At 49.8% G+C, this 20,115-nt stretch overlaps 1 protein-coding gene across 5 annotated transcripts in view; it reads right to left on the bottom strand.

Annotated features, from left to right (window-relative positions):
- ADAR (adenosine deaminase RNA specific) overlaps positions 1-20,115 on the bottom strand; it is a 47,058-nt gene that overhangs the window by 18,673 nt on the left and 8,270 nt on the right. For 2 of the 5 annotated variants that reach the window (XM_037050639.1, XM_037050641.1), the window contains exons 1-4: positions 9,843-10,070; positions 2,739-4,168; positions 791-974; positions 161-309 (exon numbers count right to left, since the gene is read on the bottom strand). In XM_037050639.1, coding sequence (XP_036906534.1) covers positions 161-309; positions 791-974; positions 2,739-4,168; positions 9,843-9,857 — 1,778 coding nt within the window. In that variant the 5' untranslated portion in view covers positions 9,858-10,070. Of the gene's footprint in view, positions 1-160; positions 310-790; positions 975-2,738; positions 4,169-9,842; positions 10,071-20,115 lie in introns of those variants that run through there. The other 3 variants (XM_037050640.1, XM_037050643.1, XM_037050642.1) reach the window with 3 other exon arrangements.

Here is a 20,115-nt window from a genome sequence, read left to right as displayed (position 1 = left end):
AGATCCTCTGCCATGCCCTCAAGGCCCCCCATCTTCCATATCGAAAACAGGAGTGATTGCTCTGTGAAATAATCTGCCATCTCTGAGGAGGCAAGGAGGAACTGTATCTCTCTCTTTTTTGAGAAAACCTCAGCAGAGATACATGATACAAGAGATGTACTTGGGGTCATGGGCAGGGCCTTCTCTGGATAGGAGGCGGAATTCACAGGAGCTCCCCAACTTGTGCACACACTCAAGCAATGTAGTGACGGGGTTCTTCCCAGAAAAGAAGGAAGTTGCTGAAGGGGTGGTGGGCTGGGACTCTGCAGTCTGGAGAAAATGAGAGACAAAGAAAAACAAAAACAAAACAAAAACAACTAAGAAAACATTAGCTAGTCCATCAGAGCAGAGGGAATGGCGACGGGAGAATTTCTTTTGGTCAACTACACGTGAAAGTCAGGCTTTCCAATGAAAGAGGGCTGTGGGAATTTTCTGAGAATTACAGGAAAGGGTGAGTTACTCAAACGTTCTGGGCCTCTTTTCTCATCTGGAGATGGGACTTGATGATCTTTAATACCTCGTTCAACTCTGCCATCTGGAAGTCTACTTGGTCAGGGGGTGCGGGGAGGAGGGGAGCCGGGCACGAGCAGGTGAGGTGGGCAGGTGGGAACAGCAGGAGGTAAGGAATTCCTTACCTCCACTGACCCGGAGCTAAGGGGTCAGCTGGGAGGCCTCAGGAGGGCCAGCCCAGGCCTGACCCTTCACGGACACGGAGAAGCAGCCACACCCTCCCGGAGGGCAGGGCACCCACCTTCTCCGGTTCTCTCTCCGTGGAACAGCAGTACGGTTCTTCCGGTCTTCCGCCATCCTTGGCTTTAGCTTCCTCAAGCAGGATTGTCATGGCTTTCATGGCTGCATCCTGCTTGGCCACTTTCTTGCTGCCAGCTTCAGCTGGGGGAAACTCTCGGCCACTGATGACAACTTGGAATTTAAATCTTGATGGAAAGTGATTAGATGTGTGAACACTAGTCTGGGCCTCCCTTTTGCCCTTTCCAAAGAGGTCTTCACCCTGGAACTCTGGCTACTCTAAGGGGCTTTTTGATTTGTGGAGGAAACAGAAGGTAGGCCGAGGGACTCCTGACCCTCAGGAGGCCCAGCCTGTTCCTACTTTTTGGAAACAAAGCAGCTGGTGGCTGCCTGCCTATAGCTCATTAGAGCAAACACGGCCACAGGTGACATGGAACTAGCTCAGGGGACACCCACTGTCTCTCATCTCTCCGCAGTGAGTTGAGGTAAAGCCTGTACGAAAAGGATGAGGTAAAACCACCACAAGACGGTCTTGTTAGCAACCAAAATGCCTTCACCCTAAAGCAACTGTGGTAGGCTGTCCGCCCCAGGGGCAGCGGATGACAGCCTTTCGGTGCGGCCTTACACCCCCGACACCTGCCACTCCTTGGGGCCTGTTCCTGTCCCCAGCCTGCCCACAGAGACACACCGCTCACTCGTGGTTTGAGTCATTCTAAAGCTCTGTTTGTCTGACGCCTGAGATGAAAGGAATTTCCCCGTTATGTAGAAAACTAAAAAGTGCTTGTTCTAGGCTTCTGGACTAAACTTAGACTTCCTTTGTTCAAGCTTTCAAATTTGTTCAGCTCTTTGCTCAACCTGGGATTTCATTTAGAAAAGTAGGTCAAATTTCTTATTTCCTGGGTCTTCTGAAGTATCTGAACATTGGCATCAATGTTTCTTACAGCTGGAGTCCAAAGAAAGGTTAGCCACAAAACCTGCTGCTTTCCCCAGCCATGGGGAGTGGGGCAGAGGAAAGTGAACGGCAGCTGTCCAGTCTTCACCCCCAACAGAGGTAAACCAGTCCTGGCCCCACTAGCTTTCCGATGGACACACCTCCTTTACTTAACAGCCCTCCCACAATGACATCGCAAAGACAGCGTGTGTCATTAAACAGTCACAACAAGGGATAAAGGTCAAGCTGGGAGCCCTCACTCTTACAAGACAGTCTAGGTTACTCTCTCCTGTCCTCACTAGCTGGGGCACATCATCGCTCAGCTTCAGTGGGTTCAGCTTTCTGCTAGGCCCTGCAGCAGCTCCTTCTGGGCCCACTTGTCTTCCTCAATCTGTCGGCTGGCCTGCAGGAGCCTGGCCAACTGTCTGAATGAGGGAATTTCTGATTTCACAGCTTAGGAGCAGCAGCAAGTGCTAGCCCAGCCATCTGTGCGGAGGAAGCATGTAAAATCAGAACCAGTACCCCCAGGAGGCTGGCAGCGGTGCCCTCTCAACACTGCCCCTTCCCTACGGGGGCTGGGGTGGGTCCGAACCCACTGCGGCTGCAGCACAGCTGCCCCGGCTCCGGGTGTGCAGCCTGCCCCAACCCATCTGTCCCTGCAGCCTCTCTGCGGACTCAGTGTAGGTAGGGAAAGGGGGAACAGCCAGGTCTTCATTACCTCTGGCCTTAGCAGGCAGACACAGTACTGACACATGAAAGCTAATCCTCCCCCCCAAGAAGCTTCATTTTAGCCAACAGGGTCAACCTCCCCCTTGCTCAGCAAGATCCTGGCTAGTCCGAGCTCTACATCCCCTGCTCAAGAGCTAGAGGAAGGGCCAACGAGGGTGCTTTAGTCAAAAGGCAGAGAAGAGGAGGGAAAAGACAGGGGCCACCACACGGCACTGTCATGAATCAGCGGAGACTGCGTCAGGAGCCAGAGCGCCTGACCCCAACCCTAGGCACAGTTCCTGGGGTCTCTTACCGAGGTTCATGGGGTGGTCCACTCTGCTCTATCAGGTTGAACTCACAGGTCTGACTAGCGAACTGAGCATATTCTAACAGCCCGCTGATGGGGTTCTTCAGCTGGCACTCTGTCAGTTTCTTGTAGGGTGAACACCGTGGCAAGCCATGACTGTAGAAGGAGGGCATCTCCATGATGGCTCGAAACTCACCTGGGGCTGCATGGATGCTATTCAAGTCATCTGGGATGTCGTCTGTGGCCCACTGGCCATGTTCAAAGTCAACATACCCTGTTTTTGAGGGGCCATTGTCACGGACAGGTGGCTGCGGTTTTATTGGTTCTGGTGTGACATCTTGCCCACTTTCTAACTTTATGACTGGTTCTTGCCCATTCTCCAAGTTTTCTGTGCTGACACTGTTCCAGGCACCTGGCACCGGTGAATGACAGGGAGGGAGCTCTGCGTTCCTGTTGGTCTCCGGGACAGCAGCTGGAGTGGTTTCGGGAACAGTGTTCGTGTTTCTCCTGAGTTGTATCCTCTCCCGCTTCTTGTCAGTCAAATACCATATCGGAGGGGTGGTTCCTTGCCTGTAGACATCCCCCTGCCTTTCCAAGTCAATCAGCACGGTGTTGACATCTCGGGCTTTGGAGAGGCCGATATTTTTAGCCAAATTCAGGGCAGAGGACTTGGACACATTAAACAGGTAGTTGCAGATTTCCTCCTTGATCTCAGCCATGTCAACAGGCTCCGAAGGATCTTCTAAGACAGATGTGGGGTCTCTGTCTTCAGTTTCCAAACTGGGGTCTGAGTTTGGAGCTTCCTGGCTACACCTGTCTGCTCTCGCTGGTTGGCTGTGCTGGCTCCAATGAGGGGCCGAGGACGCAAGTCTCCACAAAGGGGGCCTTCCTGCCTCCTGATGCAGCGTACCCTTCTTCGCCAGAGAGTACAAAATGTGATTGATTTCCTTCTTGGGGACTTGGAGCTTCCCGGCCAGATTCTGAGCTGTGGTGACCTTCCCTTCGCCGAGCTTCTGTAAGACCTCTAACACCCTTTGCTCCTGATCCTGGAGGCCGATCCTCAGGTCCTGGAAGCGTGAGGAAAGCCTGTCAACACCTCTCCATGGCACAGCCCTGCCACGGGGGGAAGGAAGCTGGAACTCTCTCTGGAGTGCCTGACTTCTGAGAGGTGTGCCCCTGGGGATACCCCAGATCTCCGCCTGCCTGCCTCTGGCAGGGGGTCCTGGAAACCTTGGCCAGAATTCAGGGAGGGGCAGTGGCAGTCCTGGTGCCTGCTTTCCAATTAGGGGTACTTCTGGGAGCTGCCCCTTGAGAAACTCTATTTGCTGAAGCTGGAAACTATTAGGATAAGATCCTGGCCCCGGCTGCTGGTGTCTGAGTCCACTGTGCTCATAGCCTTGAAGTGGGTCTGGGTAGTATCTGTTCAGGAAAGACCCCTGCGGAACAAGACGGAAGAGAAAGTGAATTAGGACTGCAGTGGTGAGCCAGGCCCTGCAGGTGGAGGGGCGGGGGCGTGGGGGGCGTGCTGCACCCGATGGGACGGCCTGAGGGGGGCTGGGGACCCAGGCCGGAGGGCTCGCCCACGCCCACCTCGTGTGAGCACTGCCTGGTGGCCTGCCGCAGGGGAGAGGCTCAGGGCCGAATGCTGAGCCCCGGGCAGCAGCGTGGCCCTAACGGCAACCTAACTCGTTCTTTCCCCTTTGGCAGAACTTTAGGGAGCTGAGAATTAATCTTCCCACTCATCAAAAACAGTTACCCTTTTCAAATTAGAAAAACAAACAGATGTTTTGTTTTACAAAGAAATAAAAACAGGATAATAACCTAAACTGCAAAGGGGGGGGGCGTGCAGGGTGGGGGGCTCAGGGAGCAGCCGCAGCACACCCCCCCCCCCCGACTCCTTTGGATGATCAGAAAACAACAGGCGCGCACAGCTTCACCTGCCGGTCCCTGCCAGAACTCGGTTTTAGGGCAGCTGGAAGATTCCTTTTAAAAAAGGCACACTGCTCTCATCCTCGGTGTGGAGCTCAGGCTCAGAAGGGACGCCGGGCCCTTACTCCTTTCCTCCCAAACTACCTGGGTTCTCCTGGGCAAGTGGAGCTGGCAGGGCCTATTCCTGGGCCCCTCAGCCCCACGCTCACACACTCCCTTAGCTCTCTGCTTCCACCGTGTGTCCTTCAGAACCCAGTTCTACAGGACACGGGTCCTCACAAACTGCCACACAGTTACCAGGACAACGAGCCCTCATGACCCTTCCCCCCTCCCTGGTCCGGGTGGGGACAGGAGGTACTTAGGGGACCCAGGGTGGGCTCTCAGAAAATGCTTCCTCCCTCCGGGGCTTGTGTACACCTGCAGGTGGAGGTGGGGCAGCACCTAGAACAGCGTTTCTCCATGACCGTCCCCTTGTCTGAATCTCCTGAAGGCTCCCGAGTGGGTACCGCAGGCAGTTGTGCCCCTTTTGACTTCAGCCTTCTACTCCCCCACGCCCCTGATGCAATCAGGGGATTTTAGCACTCCTGCGAATCCGGCGCCCTGGCTGTGGGACTCCTGGATGATTGCCACCTGGACCCTTCAGCCACGTGACTGGCTGGTCTAGCTTCTCAGTCTCACCATTAACTCTAGCTGCGGCCACCACCAAACCTCAAACCCTGCATGCAACTCTTTTCCAGGGGTCAGGGAATTTTTTCTAGAAAGGGCCAGATGAATCTTCAATCGTAGCACAAAAGCAGCTGTTCTCAATGTGAAAACTGTCAGATGGGACAAGGGTCTCAAAGTCTAGGAAATTCTCAGTGTTATTTCTTGCTAATTGTTAAAATGTAGCAGAGTATTTTGCAGATACAACTGTAAATAGGAAGAGGAGATAGGAACTCAACTGGGATGAGAGTAGCCAACTGCAAAGAAAAAATTAACATTTAGTTGCCCAAATAGTGTATATAAGGAATGGCTAAGGCTCCCTTTGTGGAGGCAGAGCTTCTGGTATGAATCCAGCCTCCTTTGCTGGTTGGAAGTACAAATAAAACCACGTGGCAACAACCACTTTCGAACAGACCACCCTGAACCCCCAGAGCTCAGGAACAAAACTTCATTGACAAAATAGTGGAGGGCTGCACTTCGCTGACTCGTGCTGTTTTTCTGATGGAAACTTCCCTGTCCCTACAACTTCACCTCCTCACGCATGTGACCCCCAAGTAGCTGCGGGGCAGCCAGTCCCACTCAACCCCATTCTGGTTTCACACACCCACTCGTTCAGCCCGGATGTCTCGGTCAGCTCCCTTACCCACCCAAGCAAGGCCCACTGTCTCCTTTTCTGTTCTAAAGGGTCCGCACGGGGCTGGAGAAGGGCACTGACAAAAGGGGTCACATAAATTCCTGCTCTTGAACTTCAGGTTTTCACTTCTTCAGGGGTCAGTGCAGTTCAACATTGCTTCACTGTGGACTGAGTTTTTCCTTTAAAAATTCTCCTCCCACGGTCTGGTGACGGCATCTGGTGACGGCATCGAAGGTCTCCCTCGTTTCACCTCTCTTTGCCCTGTCTGTCCCGGTCCCTTTCCCCTACCCCTTGCATGCAACTGGTCCCCAAGGTTTCGTCTCAGGGCTGCGTCTTCCTTCCCTGGAGTGATTTCATCCACTCCTCAGCCTAAACCAGCCCCTCTTAAGAGACTGTTCCAACTGATCATCTAGAGCCACCACCTTATGCTGAAGCTTAAGACTGAATTTCTAAATGCCTAAAAATCTGTTCACTTGGCTATCCTGCCATTTCCTCAAACGCCACATATTCCGACTGGATGAATCTTCCCCCAACCCCAGGCCCTCCTCCTGCTGCTACTGTTAATGGCACCCTTCTCCTTCTAGTCATTCAGGCTAGACACCCGCGTCATCTTTGCTGCCTGCCTGCCTTTCTCCAACACCTAAAAGTCAGGCAGCGGCCCAGTCCCGTGTTGCCTGCCACCTCGGTATTTCCCTGAAGTGTGTTGCCTACAGTTCTAGCCCCTCCTCACCTCTCACCAGGACTGCCTGCCTAGGACAAGAGCCCCTTGTCTCTGCATCCCTCTGCAGTGCAACCCAGTGGGCTGCTTCGCCCTCTGTGACCACCTGTTGCCACGTCCAACCTCTTACTTACAGATCTCCTTAAACACTTTCTCCAGGAGACCCGCCTCCATCTCCTCCAGCTTCCTGTCTTTGAACTCCTCCTACTTGGCACGTGTTACACTGCTTTCTTTACCTTTTATCATAGCTACTAATGTTTTTATATTTCATTATATTTTTATTTTATTTTTTAATCCTCACTTGAAGACTTTTTTTTCATTGCTTTTTAGAGAGGGGAGAAGGGAGAGAGGGAAACATCAACATGAGAATCACTGATTGATTGGCTGCCTCTCATTCATGCCTGGACCAGGGATTGTATGAGCCAGGATCAGGGATCGAATCTGCAACTCAGGCATGTGCCCTAACTGGGAATCGAATCTGCAGCCCTTTGGTTGCGGGATGATGCTCCAACCGACTCAGCCACACCGGCCAGGACAGCTACTGATTTTGTAAATGGCACACACAGACTGTAGTATATCTGAAAGGTGATTAACAATAGTAGGTGCCCTAGAAATTACTCCCAATATTCCTCACATAATATGGATGGGGGCTCCATCAACTCCATGGTGCACTTCTGGGGGGAAAGGACTACACCTGCTTCCACTATCTCCGCACCCCCAGCACCTACAAGAACACCTGGCACAAAGCTGGTCCCAAACCAACATCTGTGGAACTAGTGACGGCACAGACAAGACATCCCTACGCACGCTACCCCTCCTCTCTTGCTCCTCATGCTGCACACAACTGTGTCCCCACCATGCTGCTGGGGGCCAAGGTGTGTGTACCACTGGACTGGGAGCCTGGCTCCGGGAGCTGAATTCCGAGGGTTTCAGCGCTTTTCTCATTAGTTCTTAGAGTGACCTTGGTCAAAAGAACTGTTTCAAAGTGGCTAGAGTCAGTTCCTAGCTAAATGCTTTCTAGATTCAAACTGCTTTTACCTGCAAAACATTTGCATGTTCATCTACATCAAAAGGGTAGCATAAATCACAACAAATTCATGCTTTGGAAGAGTACTCACAGTTTTTAAAAAAAGTGTTGTGATCTATTTGTATTCACCTGGAGAAAATTTAGGAATGATAAAACGTTGAATTAGACAACAACAAAAGCCAGCCGCAGAGGAACAGTGTTTGCTGTGACCCACTGTTCCGTGAACAAGAGAAAAACCCCATGAATATGTGTGTGCGTGTGTACACGCTAGAATGAGCAGAGAAAAGAAGGCCACATTTGTTAACAACTGTTATTTCAGAGAAAGATTAGAGGGAGATTATTGATTTTTTCTCCCCCCCTACCCCACACCCAAGGCCCCCGAAAGCCAAGCTAAGCCACTACTTGGAAACAATCGCCATTTGGAGGTTCGCTGCGCCAGGGTGAGAGCAGGACAGTGCGGAACCAACTCGCGGCGCTCGTTCCTGAATCCCTCACTCAGGCCCACTTACCACGCACACCCTACAGCCACGTCGCACCTGCCGCCCTGCAGAACTGCACTTCCACCCAGCCTCACGCAGCCGGGACCGAAGATGAGCCCCGCTCTCACCACACGGGCCCCGAAGGGTAATATACTGGTGTGAAAACTGCCCTTCCTGCAAGTCAGGGTGTCTCCGCCTCTTCTACAGCAGGGAGGTACGTCTACGTGCACGTGTGCGCGCGCGCACTGTACGCTTGTACAATTGCAACCGGAGGCAGTTACAAGGCTATACGTGCTTGGACTCTAGGTTGTCAAAACTCAGAATTAAACATTAAAAAGGGTCAGTTTCACTGTATGTTAAATTGACCTGATTTTTATAGACATATATAACACATATGAAGTGAGTTGTAATAAAATAATACAATTAATAAACAGTAATACAAGAATAAACTGTTTCCTGTACTCACAACTGGAAACCTACACTTGGCCGCTCTGGTGGACGTCTCTGTTCTTTACGTACCTATGTGTACATGTGTTTTACATACCGGGTCTGGCATAAATAACAGCTTTTTATTATGAAATCTTGTATTACACAAGGATAAGCATGCAATTCTGTAACACAACAACATCACACTCAAGCACACCACAGACATTCCAGGTGAAATGTTCACATTGGAACCATAAATTATTACACTCATATTATTACCCTATCAACCACACTTAAGCAGGCGTTACTTCTGTGGGACCCGGTGCATTTTTTTAAATGGAGGTAAATTAACGAACAGTAAAACGCACCCTTTTTAGTGTGTAATTCTGAGACCTGACGGCAGAGTCAGAGCACATACAGCCTCATCAGTACCGCCATCGAGACACAGAATGTCTCCCTTTCCCAGAAAGGTTTTCGCCACTCCGCAGTCAATTCCTTTGGCCTCCAACCAGACCCCGACACCCACGTCTGGGGGCTGCCCTTACGGCTTTCTTTTTTCCGGAACAAAGCTAAGGGGACGCACACAGCACGCAGCCCGAGGCTCAGCGCCTGCTGAGCGCACTGCGGCTCACCCACGCCATTGCAGCACCGGTCTCTCCTTCCTCCGGCCAAGCGGCAGTCCGGCACACCATCCGACCCCAACCCTTTTTCTTTAATCTCATCACCTGTTGAAGGACATTTGGGTTTCCCCAGTTTTTAGCCATAATGAAGAAAGCTGCTATAAACTTTCTCCTGCAGGTTAGGAAGGGTGGGTTCTCATTCCCCAAATGCCTCCAGGAAGTTTAAAGGGCGCAGAGAGGAATAGAGCATGCTGTCCAAATGGGACTGAAGGGCGGCTGGGGGCGTGCCTGGGAGGTCCAAGCAGAAGGGAGAGGAGAGGGGGCTCTGCCTCGACCTGGGCTCAGAGGAACGAAGGGGGTGCAGCCCCCCCGTCACTCCGACCGGGGTGCAGCCCCTCACAGGCCCTCCTACTCTGGTCGCTCAGCACCGCACTATCATTAGCAGGATACAAAGCACGAGAACAGCAACTCTGCCTGGCAAGAAAACACACACGCGTGCGTGCACGCGCACTCACAGCGCACACTCACCAGGGGCTGAAACAGGAGCGCCCGGGCAGTGGGTGGCCCACACTTACCTGACTCGGGTCCATGGCGCCCTGGAAGCATGTCCGGGGAGTGCGACCCTCCCCGTGGGTGGGACCCTCCCCGCGGTGGGACCCTCCCCGCGGCCACCGTTGGTTTCCGGGGTCCAGGCTTCTGCTTGAGGATTCGCAGACAAGGGGGTGTCCTTGGAGTCCAAACAGGAAATACCCCTGGGCCAGGCACGGGCACTGGCTGTGAAATGGCTCCGGTTCAATTTCACTTTCGTTTCTCGGGAAGGACAGCCCCTTTGGAAAGTTTGGCTGAGGGGAGGGGCTTGAGCTCAGCTAACAGAAGCCGTCTGGTCTCACGACGGTTATAGCTCCAATCCTTCCTTGCAGGAGTATTGGGCAGAGTGCTCTTTCTCTTGGAAAACGTGTAAATACTGAACTCAGAATGCTACTAACTGGCCCTCTCAGGTATGCAAGGCAAAAAGCAAAGGAAAACAAAGACGCACCAGGAAGCCCCACATTGGAGAAATAGCCTTAGGCTCTATCAGCACTAAGGACCTTGAATCCTTAATGTGGAAAGTGGTGGGGTAGGGTTGAGGGGCAGATTTCTTAAACTGGTTAACATTAACATACTATTAATATCATAAGCTGACATGAACCAGTAATAGACACTAAAATGCAAGACAATAACAGCAACTGAACGATTTTGGATCTACATCATAAAACCCTCCTGCTGCCGTCACAGGGAGGGGGAAGTCCTTTACAGGCACACCCCTTAATCTTCACACAGCTTCCCAAATCACAGAGGTGGGGATGAGGCTTTCCAGGTCTGACTGGAAAACCGCCACCATCACACTTGCTCCAGTTACACCCTGACTTTTCAAAAGATCGCCTGCATTATCTAGAGGCGGAACTTCAGTTGATTTTGTGATCGTGCTCATGCGTCTGCTCTCTTTGGCTCAAGATGTCTGGGAAAAATGCTATAGATCAGCTCCAGGGCTCAACAAACTCTCACATGGGAACATTTCCTTTTTCTGTGTTTAATTTTTTATCCCCACTGCTTTTGGGACTTACAAGGCAGTCCCTCACCAGCGTTACCACCAGTCGGCGTCCCTTCTCCACTGCCCTCCTATTCCATTCACCCTAAGTGTCCGTCGCCCCCCGACTTCTCATTTGGCCTGGCTGTGTTCTTTCCTGCTTCTGTGTCTTTGCACATTCTGTTCCCGGGCTTACACTGCGCTTCCTGCACTGCTTCTAGTGAAACAGTCTCTGAAGATCTGCTTCAGCTGTTCCCTCCCAGGGAGCCTTTCCTTACTCTGGGTTGGGGGAGCGGGTGGAATTCGTGGCCCCTCATTTTGTGTTTCTCTGTTGCTCTGCACTTCCCCTACTAGAGCACTTTCACGATCTCAGATCACGCCTCATTCCGTCATTTGAGTGCCTGACCTGAGCCAGACGTATGTTCAGTACGGAGGACCTGACGTGTAGGAGAGCCGCCATCTCCCAGCTAAGAGTCAGCCTGCTGGGGAAGGCTGTGGCTGATGGTGTTGGGTGGCGGCTGTGTAGATGGCTGCTTCCCAATGGTTCACTGTCACACACTTACTCTTTATGCTCTACGTCATAATTTTATAAGGTAAAAAACAAGAACAAACTCTCGCTATAACAAGTCCAGCCTATCTTCCCACATTCTGTCTTCCCTTTAAGTCAAATAAGTTATGCCTTACCTCTGCTTTCTTGTCTTCAGGCTAAACAACCCCACAGCTCTTAACCCTCCTACAAGAATATTCCAGAAAAGCCTTAATCAAAACAACTGGGCAGGGGGAAAGCACACTGCGGCCACCCTAGCCCCATCCAACACAGGACACAGGGGCGGAGCAAAAGGGACACCTGTCTTCTAAGCAGAGGGTCAGATGGGCCTTGAAAGAACAATTGCTCTTGTAATTTAATCTTAGCTCAAGTAACTGCAGCCTGTCTCATTCATAAACATTTCAACTCTCGCCACCCTCAGCAGTTGCTTCAGCGCCCACAGGCTTGTCAGGTGGTGACACGTGAATCTTTGTGTTATTCTGTTGTATGGGCTTGATTTAAAACAACCAAAACCAACCCATTGATTAGAGAAAATTAGAGAAAATTTCAGAAAATACAGAAAAGCAGTCAAAATGACCCCTACTCCTCCCTTGTTCACCGACCAGTGCCTTCCCCTCGTGTGCTTTCCCGGTGCACAAAGGCACCAGGAACGTTCTCCTGGACTACTGCGGGGAGCTCCGTTCCCAGGGTCTGAGCGCCTGCTGCCCGGCTGTGCGTGACCGAGGGCTGCTTACTAACCACCGCTGAAACGGTTTGAGAGTTCCCATCTAAAATAAGGTATGCGTGAAAAAGCCCCTCACTCCAACTCCGGCTTGCCCACAACTCCACCAAGCTCCGGCTCCGGCTCCTATGTGTCTTCAGGGGCCTGGACATCCCCCTTACGGGGAGGACGCTATCTTCTGGCTACTGAGCTGGTTTTAGTTTCCAAGCCCTGCTATTCTTGCTTTTTCACTATAAATAACCGTTAGTCTGGTTTGTCGCGGATCTTCTGTTTAACCTCACTGTGTGCGGGGAAGCGGATTTACAAGTCTTTCTCATCTACAGTTTCCTATCCCAGACTAGCGCACATATGGGCTGCATCCAGCTGGATCGTCTGCTCCCTCTGGTAAAGCAGATGTCTGCAAGCCCCTCCAACACTTGCTCATACAGGGACACGGCAACAGCAATGCGCTGCCCATGAGTGTATGCTACTAAACTGGCAACACATCACCAAAAGGCAAGAGATTTCTGAGTTATTTTTAGTTACCAGGTCATTGTGTGAGAAAAGGGTGCACACATGAACAAACCCATGTTCTTATCTTTAGTCCGAGGTGATACGTGCACATAATATAATCAGCAATTCACAGGGTTGCTAGGCACCAGTTTATTGTCCTCCTTGTTTTGTTGTTTCTTTTCTTTTCTTTATCACTGTTTTTTTAATTCCACTCTAAGAGTTCATGCCATAGCAACACAATTTCAAAATCCTCAGGGTCCCCCCCAGCAGCCCCCACTTGCTTTGGTGATGGGTAAGGCTCTCTGGCAGAGGGAACAGTGCGCCGGCCAGCTGGCTGAGTAGTGCTCCGTGGCTGTGTTTGTGCTGATGTACATGCTCCACTGATGTCGGTGACTAGACTGGCTTTTGAAGTTACAAGAATCAAGAGATGCCTCAGGTGACCCCAGAACAAACAGGTCTCCAAAGGTGGACTAGCGCCTGTACCCTAAGTTATCCAGTCAATGAAAAAAGAGAAGCAGTGTTTATCACTACCTGTAGGCACCAGGCACTGTGATCGTGGATACGTCACACATTAGGACTATCACACTAGTGTCAAAACAGTATCACTGACAATGACTAACAGGCCAGTGTTGAGTATTTCGTGCTGTAAGTTGGAACAGTTAACGCACATTTAGTCTTACAACAACTCCCCAAGATCACTCTGTACAACTTGTGGTTGTATGCATTAAGTCCGGACACCCTATAGCTGCCTTCCCACGTCTGGCTGGCACGCACCAGCTGACCGCCCTCCCGTGTGGCCTGACCAGCACAGAGAAGCTCAGCTGCTGGCCCACATCTGGGTTCTGCTGAGTCAGGGTCCAAAGGTAGGGCACCTCCCACTCACTTCCTCTTCCTCTTCCTCTTTATGACCCAGCCCACCTTCCTGCAAGGGCAATGTCCCCATGTCGTGGCTTGTAGGGGACAAGCAGGGGGACAAGCGCAGTGCTCATCTAGGCTTGAGGACAGACTCTGCCCACGTTCTGCAGTGTCTTCTAGGGAAGCAGCAGACTGGTTTCCCAAGAGCCAATCGCAGAAAGCCAATTTGCCAAATGGCCAATTCCCTAAATTACCAATTTACTAAGCAACCAATATGCTGAATTGATTTTTTTCTTTAAGGTCTTAATTGATCAGTTTTCATCCTGCCTTCACAATAGTATTAGAGAACATGCCCACCTCCCGTTCCCGCAGAGCTGCAGGCTAGGGGCAGTGGGAGGTGGGGCGGGGACGGGGTCGAGCAGCTCTCGTAGAACCAATTTTTCAATGAACTGATTTTCTGGGAATCAGCTTAGAGCCATTTCCATGTGTCGACAGTCTTCCTTCCAAAGGGAATGACCAAGGCTTTGCCACTGCTAACACACACCTCGTTGAAATCATCACCCTCAGCACTGAAAAAAGCAACGAAAAGTTCACGAAAATTTCCATCTACACACAGAGAGAAGGGGTGTGAAGACGGTGCAGACAGAGATTTGAAGATTCTGGCCTTAAAAAGACTGGAGTGACATGGCCACAAGCCAAGTAATGCAGGCAGCCACCATGAGCCAGGGAAGGCGAGGCTCACAAGGTTCTTCCCTAGAGCCTCCAGAAGGAGCCTGGCCCCACGACTCCTCAATTTTGGCCCAGTGGTACCGATTTCTGACTTTTGGCCTCCATATGGTGAGAAAATAAACTTGCTGCTTTAAGCCACCAAATGTGTCACTGCCACGCTGTGAGACTAATACACGCTCCTCGGTGGGCGGTGCAGCCAGGGAGCCCCCAGGGCGGGGCCACCAGAGACGTCACTCCGCAATGGGCGTCACTCCGCAATGGGCGTCACTCCGCAATGGGCATCACTCCGCAATGGGCGTCACTCCGCAATGGGCGTCACTCCGCAATGGGCGCTCTGCCCCTGGGATGGTCACAGGGAAAGGGTCGGACACTCCGGTGTCCTGGGTGACGCGTGCGCAGCTGCCACGCTCACTTTTTGTTAAACCAACCAGTACAGGCTTCTCCTTGCCGTCCAGCAGAATTAGAGCTTTTTATTTGATTCCAAAAAGGGTATTCTTTTTTTTTTTTTAAAGATTTTATTTATTTATTTATCTTTAGAGGGGAAGGAGAAAGGGAGAGAAACATCAATGTATGGTTGCCTTTGGTGCGTCCCCTGCTGGGAGTTGGCCTGCAGGGAACCGGCCTGCAACCCAGGCATATACCCTGACTGGGAATTGAACCTCGATCCTCTGGTTCGCAGGCCCGTGCTCAATCCACTGAGCTACACCAGCCAGGGCCAAAAAGGATATTCTTTAACATAACAAAGACTATCGTAAATCGCACTAAAATAAGGAATGGGAGCCACCATTACCAGTTTATCTTACGTCCCCAGTTGTGAGATGCACGCCAAAACACTTCTGATTTTGGAACGTGAGTTGCAACCTGTGGGCATTTCAAGTGGTAGCCCCCCAAAAACTACCATTAAAGTGATAGCATGTCCTTAAGCTGAATGGTCTTAGAATCAAATAAATATTGTATTTAATGTTGTTTGGCAAATTCTAGTGTATTCTATAACACAAAACAAATAAAAGGTAAACTATTAAAACAGAAACCAAACCCAGATTATTTGCAGATGATGACATTATAACCCCAGTTGATACAGGGTTACCTAAAAACTCTTAGAACCACGTCAGTCAAGGAATGTGGCTGGATATAAAAGAAATATATAAGACAAAACAACTTCCTTTTTGAGAAATACTATATCCTTAATAGCAAATAAACCATTTTTTAAAAGAAACATTTATGAATAATCTTAAAAAATATGAAAAAGTATGAAATGCGCCCTGGCTGGTGTAGCTCAGTGGATTGAGCGCGGGCCTGCGAACCACAAGATTGCAGTTCGATTCCCAGTCAGGGCACATGCCTGGGTTGCAGGCCAGTTCCCGGGAGGGGATGCACCAGAAGGCAACCACACATGGATATTTCTCTCCCTCTCTCCTTCCCTTCCCCTCTAAAGATAAAATAAATAAAATCTTTAAAAAAAAAGATGCATAAGAACTAGTTTAAAAAAAAGAAAAAGTATGAAATGCTGCTGAGGAATATATGTGTGTTAAATAGAATATACAACCCCCAAATGTAATAGTCAAATAGTATATAAATGCTAATTGGTGTCAAATTAAATAGCAGTTTACTGCAAATTCTAATGAGGATAGAGACAGTAAACAGTGGATACCTAATGAAACGATTAATCTAAAGTTCAAGTGCAAGAACAAACAGGTAAGAACGACTAAATTGCCCTGGCTGGTGTGGCTCAGTAGGTTGAGCGCGGGCCTGCGAACCACAGGATTGTGGTTCGATTCCTGGTCAGGGCACATGCCTGGGTTGCAGGCCAGTTCCCGGCGGGGGACTCAGGGGAGGCAACCATACACTGGTGCTTCTCTCTTTCTCTCCTTCCCTTCCCCTCTAAAGATAAATAAATAAAAGCTAAAAAAAAAAAAAAAAGAACGGCTAAATTATTTTTTAAAAAGAGGACAGCTATACTGCTCACGTCAAGGCCATCCTAGCATAATACAAGAATGCAACAGCTGGACCACAGAGACATACTCCCCAAACAGACCCGAGCGGTGCATGGACCCCACAGGTGGAGCACCACGGCCCGGTGAGGGGAGCAGGGTGGGTCAGTAGGTGGAGCCAACTGGCTGGCTTCATGAGAAAAAAATCTATTTATAGCCTTGTATTGTATTAATAAACCAATATACGTTATAAATGAATTGGAAGATTACTTGGAAAGCATTTTGATAAACACATTGATACACAAAAGGTGTGTGCAACCTGGCCAGTGTCACAGCGCAGGAGACACCCCAAAAGAGAGGCCAGGCATCTGCTCACTGCAGATAGCATCAGTACTTCAGAACAGCGACTCAGCATCTGAGTTTGTTCATGGGGAAGAGTTAAAAACGTACCAACACAAAAATGAGTATGGATGCTGAATCAGAGTAAGACACATGCACAATAGAGCTCATGTATGTTTGTGCACAGGGCCCACACACTTAGATGAGATGCGCACACACGCAGCACCCACACGGGTCAGCACTAGGGTTACCCGTAACCCTCATGACTACCTTATGAAAGGAGTACACCATTACTGTCCCCACGTCACAGAAGAGGAAACTGAGGCAGAGCAAAGTTGCAAAGGAGGTTCAGGGTGACGGCCAGCACCGCGGCTGCACAGGGGGCACACCCAGGCACCACGCAAGGCTGCCCCACCGACGCAGCAGTCTGTAAAAGGCCACCCACCAAAAAAGAACACAAATGCCCACCAAGCATGTGGGGAAATGATCCGATCACACTAACCATGAAAACCACAGAAATGTGATACAATTACGTTTTCGTTAATAAAGTTAGCAAGTAAAAAAATGAGATTCACTTGGTGCTGGTCGGGCATTCCATGGCCACCTTCACAATCTAATCTTGTGTCTAGGATCCACTCTGGTCCCTCCAAAATGCTCTCACATATGATTGGGTCACCACCATCTCCTTTCTGGAAGCCCCTTGAATCGTGGCTGCCCAACACTCTCTGGAGGAAGGCCCAAGTCCATTACCGGGTCTGCCATGTGACCCCACTCTACTGCCAAGCCCATTCCAGCCAGGCTTCACAAAGACACCGTCCATCTTGTTTGCCCAACAGCCACAGAGCACTCCTGCCGCCTCAGCAAGCCCAGTCACAGGCTCCTCCTCCACTCCTGCCCTCCGCCGGGGGGCATTTGGGGCAGTTGGGGCAGTAATGCCTGCAGTCCTCATAGCCCTGGGAAGCTTTCTTCATAACCCTTCTCACTAGCTGGTCACGCATTTGTGTGATTCCATAAACTACAATGTATCTTTCCTGAACAGAACAAGTCTTGTAACCCCATAACCCAGCACAGTGCTCTGGCTGTGGAACGTACTCAGCTAATATTTGCCAATGGAATATACGGTAATAATTGAATGAAAGACAGAAAAGGCAAAAATGAGGAGGAACATGCACTACTATACTGCTGGGAAGGCTGGACTGCAGAGTTCAACTTTTTTACAAAGCAGCTGCACAGTGTGTATCAAGTCTTCAGTACGTCCATAACCTCGGCTAATAGCAGTCACTGTTACTAATAATGCAACTCCTATAGTTACTATCAGTAATGAAAAGAATAAAAGTCTACCTTGAGATGGAGAATTTAAAATTTAGTGCAAAACCTTATGTTTGCTATATTCTGTTTACAATACCAGAAACTGAAAACAGCCTTAAGGTCCAGAACTGGAGAGACGATGAAGCAGATTCAGGTGTGGTCAGAGCACACAACACACAGAAGTGATATTTACGGAGAGAACACCGTGGAAGGTGTTTAGTGCATAATAAGCGGAAAGAACATAAAATGTAAACCTGGAAAAACAATATGCCCAAGTGGCAGGCCCTGCCAACTCACCCCTAGACCTATGCCTCCCTTCCAAGAGCGCACGGCTCTGCCCACTTCCCTGGAGAAGGCCAGGCTCCCTGCCCCAGCCCAGAGGGAGAAAGCCAATTAGTCTCTCAGTCTAATAAGCTGGCCTTGGCAAGTCCATTTCTCTTGTCAGTAATGCAGGTGCCACAACTCTGGTCAAGGAAACACAAAAGGGAGTCTGCCAGGGGCTTTCTGGGACACAGGTTGCTGGCTGTGGAGCAGCGACGTCATGAGATGATGGAATGGAGGGCGGGGACACCACTGTGTTGCCCACTCAGCCAACCCCGGAAGGGCCTTACCTGCGGGGTGACCAACGCCGCACTGCACAAGACACCAAACTGCTCGTGATGATGCCTAGGAGCTGGACTACCTGTGATCTTACTCATTTTAATAATTGTGGTTTCCTACAAGGTTCACGTTTTCTATAACAAAGCACCTATCACCCCTTCACTAGGGAAAAAAGGATAAACAAACACTGTTCCATGCAGCAAGTTACGGAAATGCTGAGAACATCGAAATCATGAGAGCTAAATGTGCATTTGAATCTGTCTCGTAGAGCACGCTTTGATATCCTGATCAATTATTTAAAAAAAAAAAGATATATACACTAATGCAAAGATCTTTAAAACAAAACATAGACCTTAGTCTAATTCATACTGATTTTATTTAAAACATTACATAAAATTTTTATCAAATATCTTGTCATAGTCAGAAATAAAACTGGAGTTTCAGGACTTTTGGCCAACATAGAGGCGTAGGTAGACACACTACCTCCTCGCACAACCAAAATAAGGACAACAAAAATTTAGAAACAAAAACACAACTGGAACAAACAGAAAACTGAACTGTATAGAAGTCCGACAACCAAGGAGTTAAAGAAGAAACATTCATCCAGACCCGTAGGCAGGGCGGAGGTGGGACGGTGGGCCGGGCAGAGAGAACTCGCCACAAAGCGGTGGCCAGCAGACCCCGGGCACGTAAGGTGGCAAAGGACACACCCAGTGAGGTGGCGGATTGTGGAGGGAGCTGGCGGCTGGCGGACCGGGTGGTCCCACATTGGTGCACAGATAAACCAGGCAAAACTGGGGAACGAGACAGACTGCGCAACCCAGGGTCCCAGGTCCAGGACATAAAGCCTCAAAACAAACACCTGTGGGAGTTGAGGTGCAAGGAGAGACTCCCAGCCTCGCAGGAAAGTTGGTTGAAGAGACCCACAGGGTCCTAGAGGATACACAAGTGCACCCACCCAGAAACCAGTACCAGAAGGGTCCAATTTGCTTGTGGGAAGCAAGGGAAGTGTCTGAAATCCAGCAGAGAGCAGAGTAAGCACCATCGTTCCTTCTTGGACCTCGGACCCACACACAGTGTCACAACCCAGTGACTGGGTTGCCCCGCAATAATGAACACCTAAGGCCCTGCCCCTCATACATAACAGGTACGTCATGACGAAATAAAATGGTCCAAACAGAAGAACAGATCAAAGTTCCATAAATAATACAACTAAGTGACCAAGAGATAGCCAACCTATCAGATGCACAGTACAAAGCACTGGTGATCAGGATGCTCACAGAATTGGCTGAATTTGGCCGCAAATTAGATGAAAAAATGAAGGTTACGCTAAGTGAAATAAAGGGAAATGTACAGAGAACAAATAATGATGGGAAGGAAACTGGGACTCAAATCAATGGAGTAGACCAGAAGGAAGAACCAAACATCCGACCAGAAAAGAAAGAAGAAACAAGAATTCAAAGAAATGAGGAGAGACTTAGGAACCTCCAGGACATCTTTAAAGGTTCCAACATCCAAATTATAGGGGTACCAGAAAAAGAGGAAGAGCAACAAGTAGAAAAATTATTTGAACAAATAATAAAGGAGAACTTCCCCAATCTGGCAGAGGAAATAGACTTCCAGGAAATCCAGGAAGCTCAGAGAGTCCCAAAGAAGTTGGACCCAAGGAGCAACACACCAAGGCACATCATCATTACATTAGCCAAGATTAAAGATAAGGAGAGAATCCTAGAAGCAGCAAGAGAAAAGGAGACAGTTA

The sequence above is a fragment of the Sturnira hondurensis genome, unplaced genomic scaffold, assembly GCF_014824575.4.
Source record: "Sturnira hondurensis isolate 20B ecotype Veracruz unplaced genomic scaffold, ASM1482457v3 Scaffold0006829, whole genome shotgun sequence".
Taxonomy (NCBI): domain Eukaryota; kingdom Metazoa; phylum Chordata; class Mammalia; order Chiroptera; family Phyllostomidae; genus Sturnira; species Sturnira hondurensis.
Note: the sequence above shows the minus strand (reverse complement) of the source record. Positions and strands in the feature narration are given on the sequence as shown.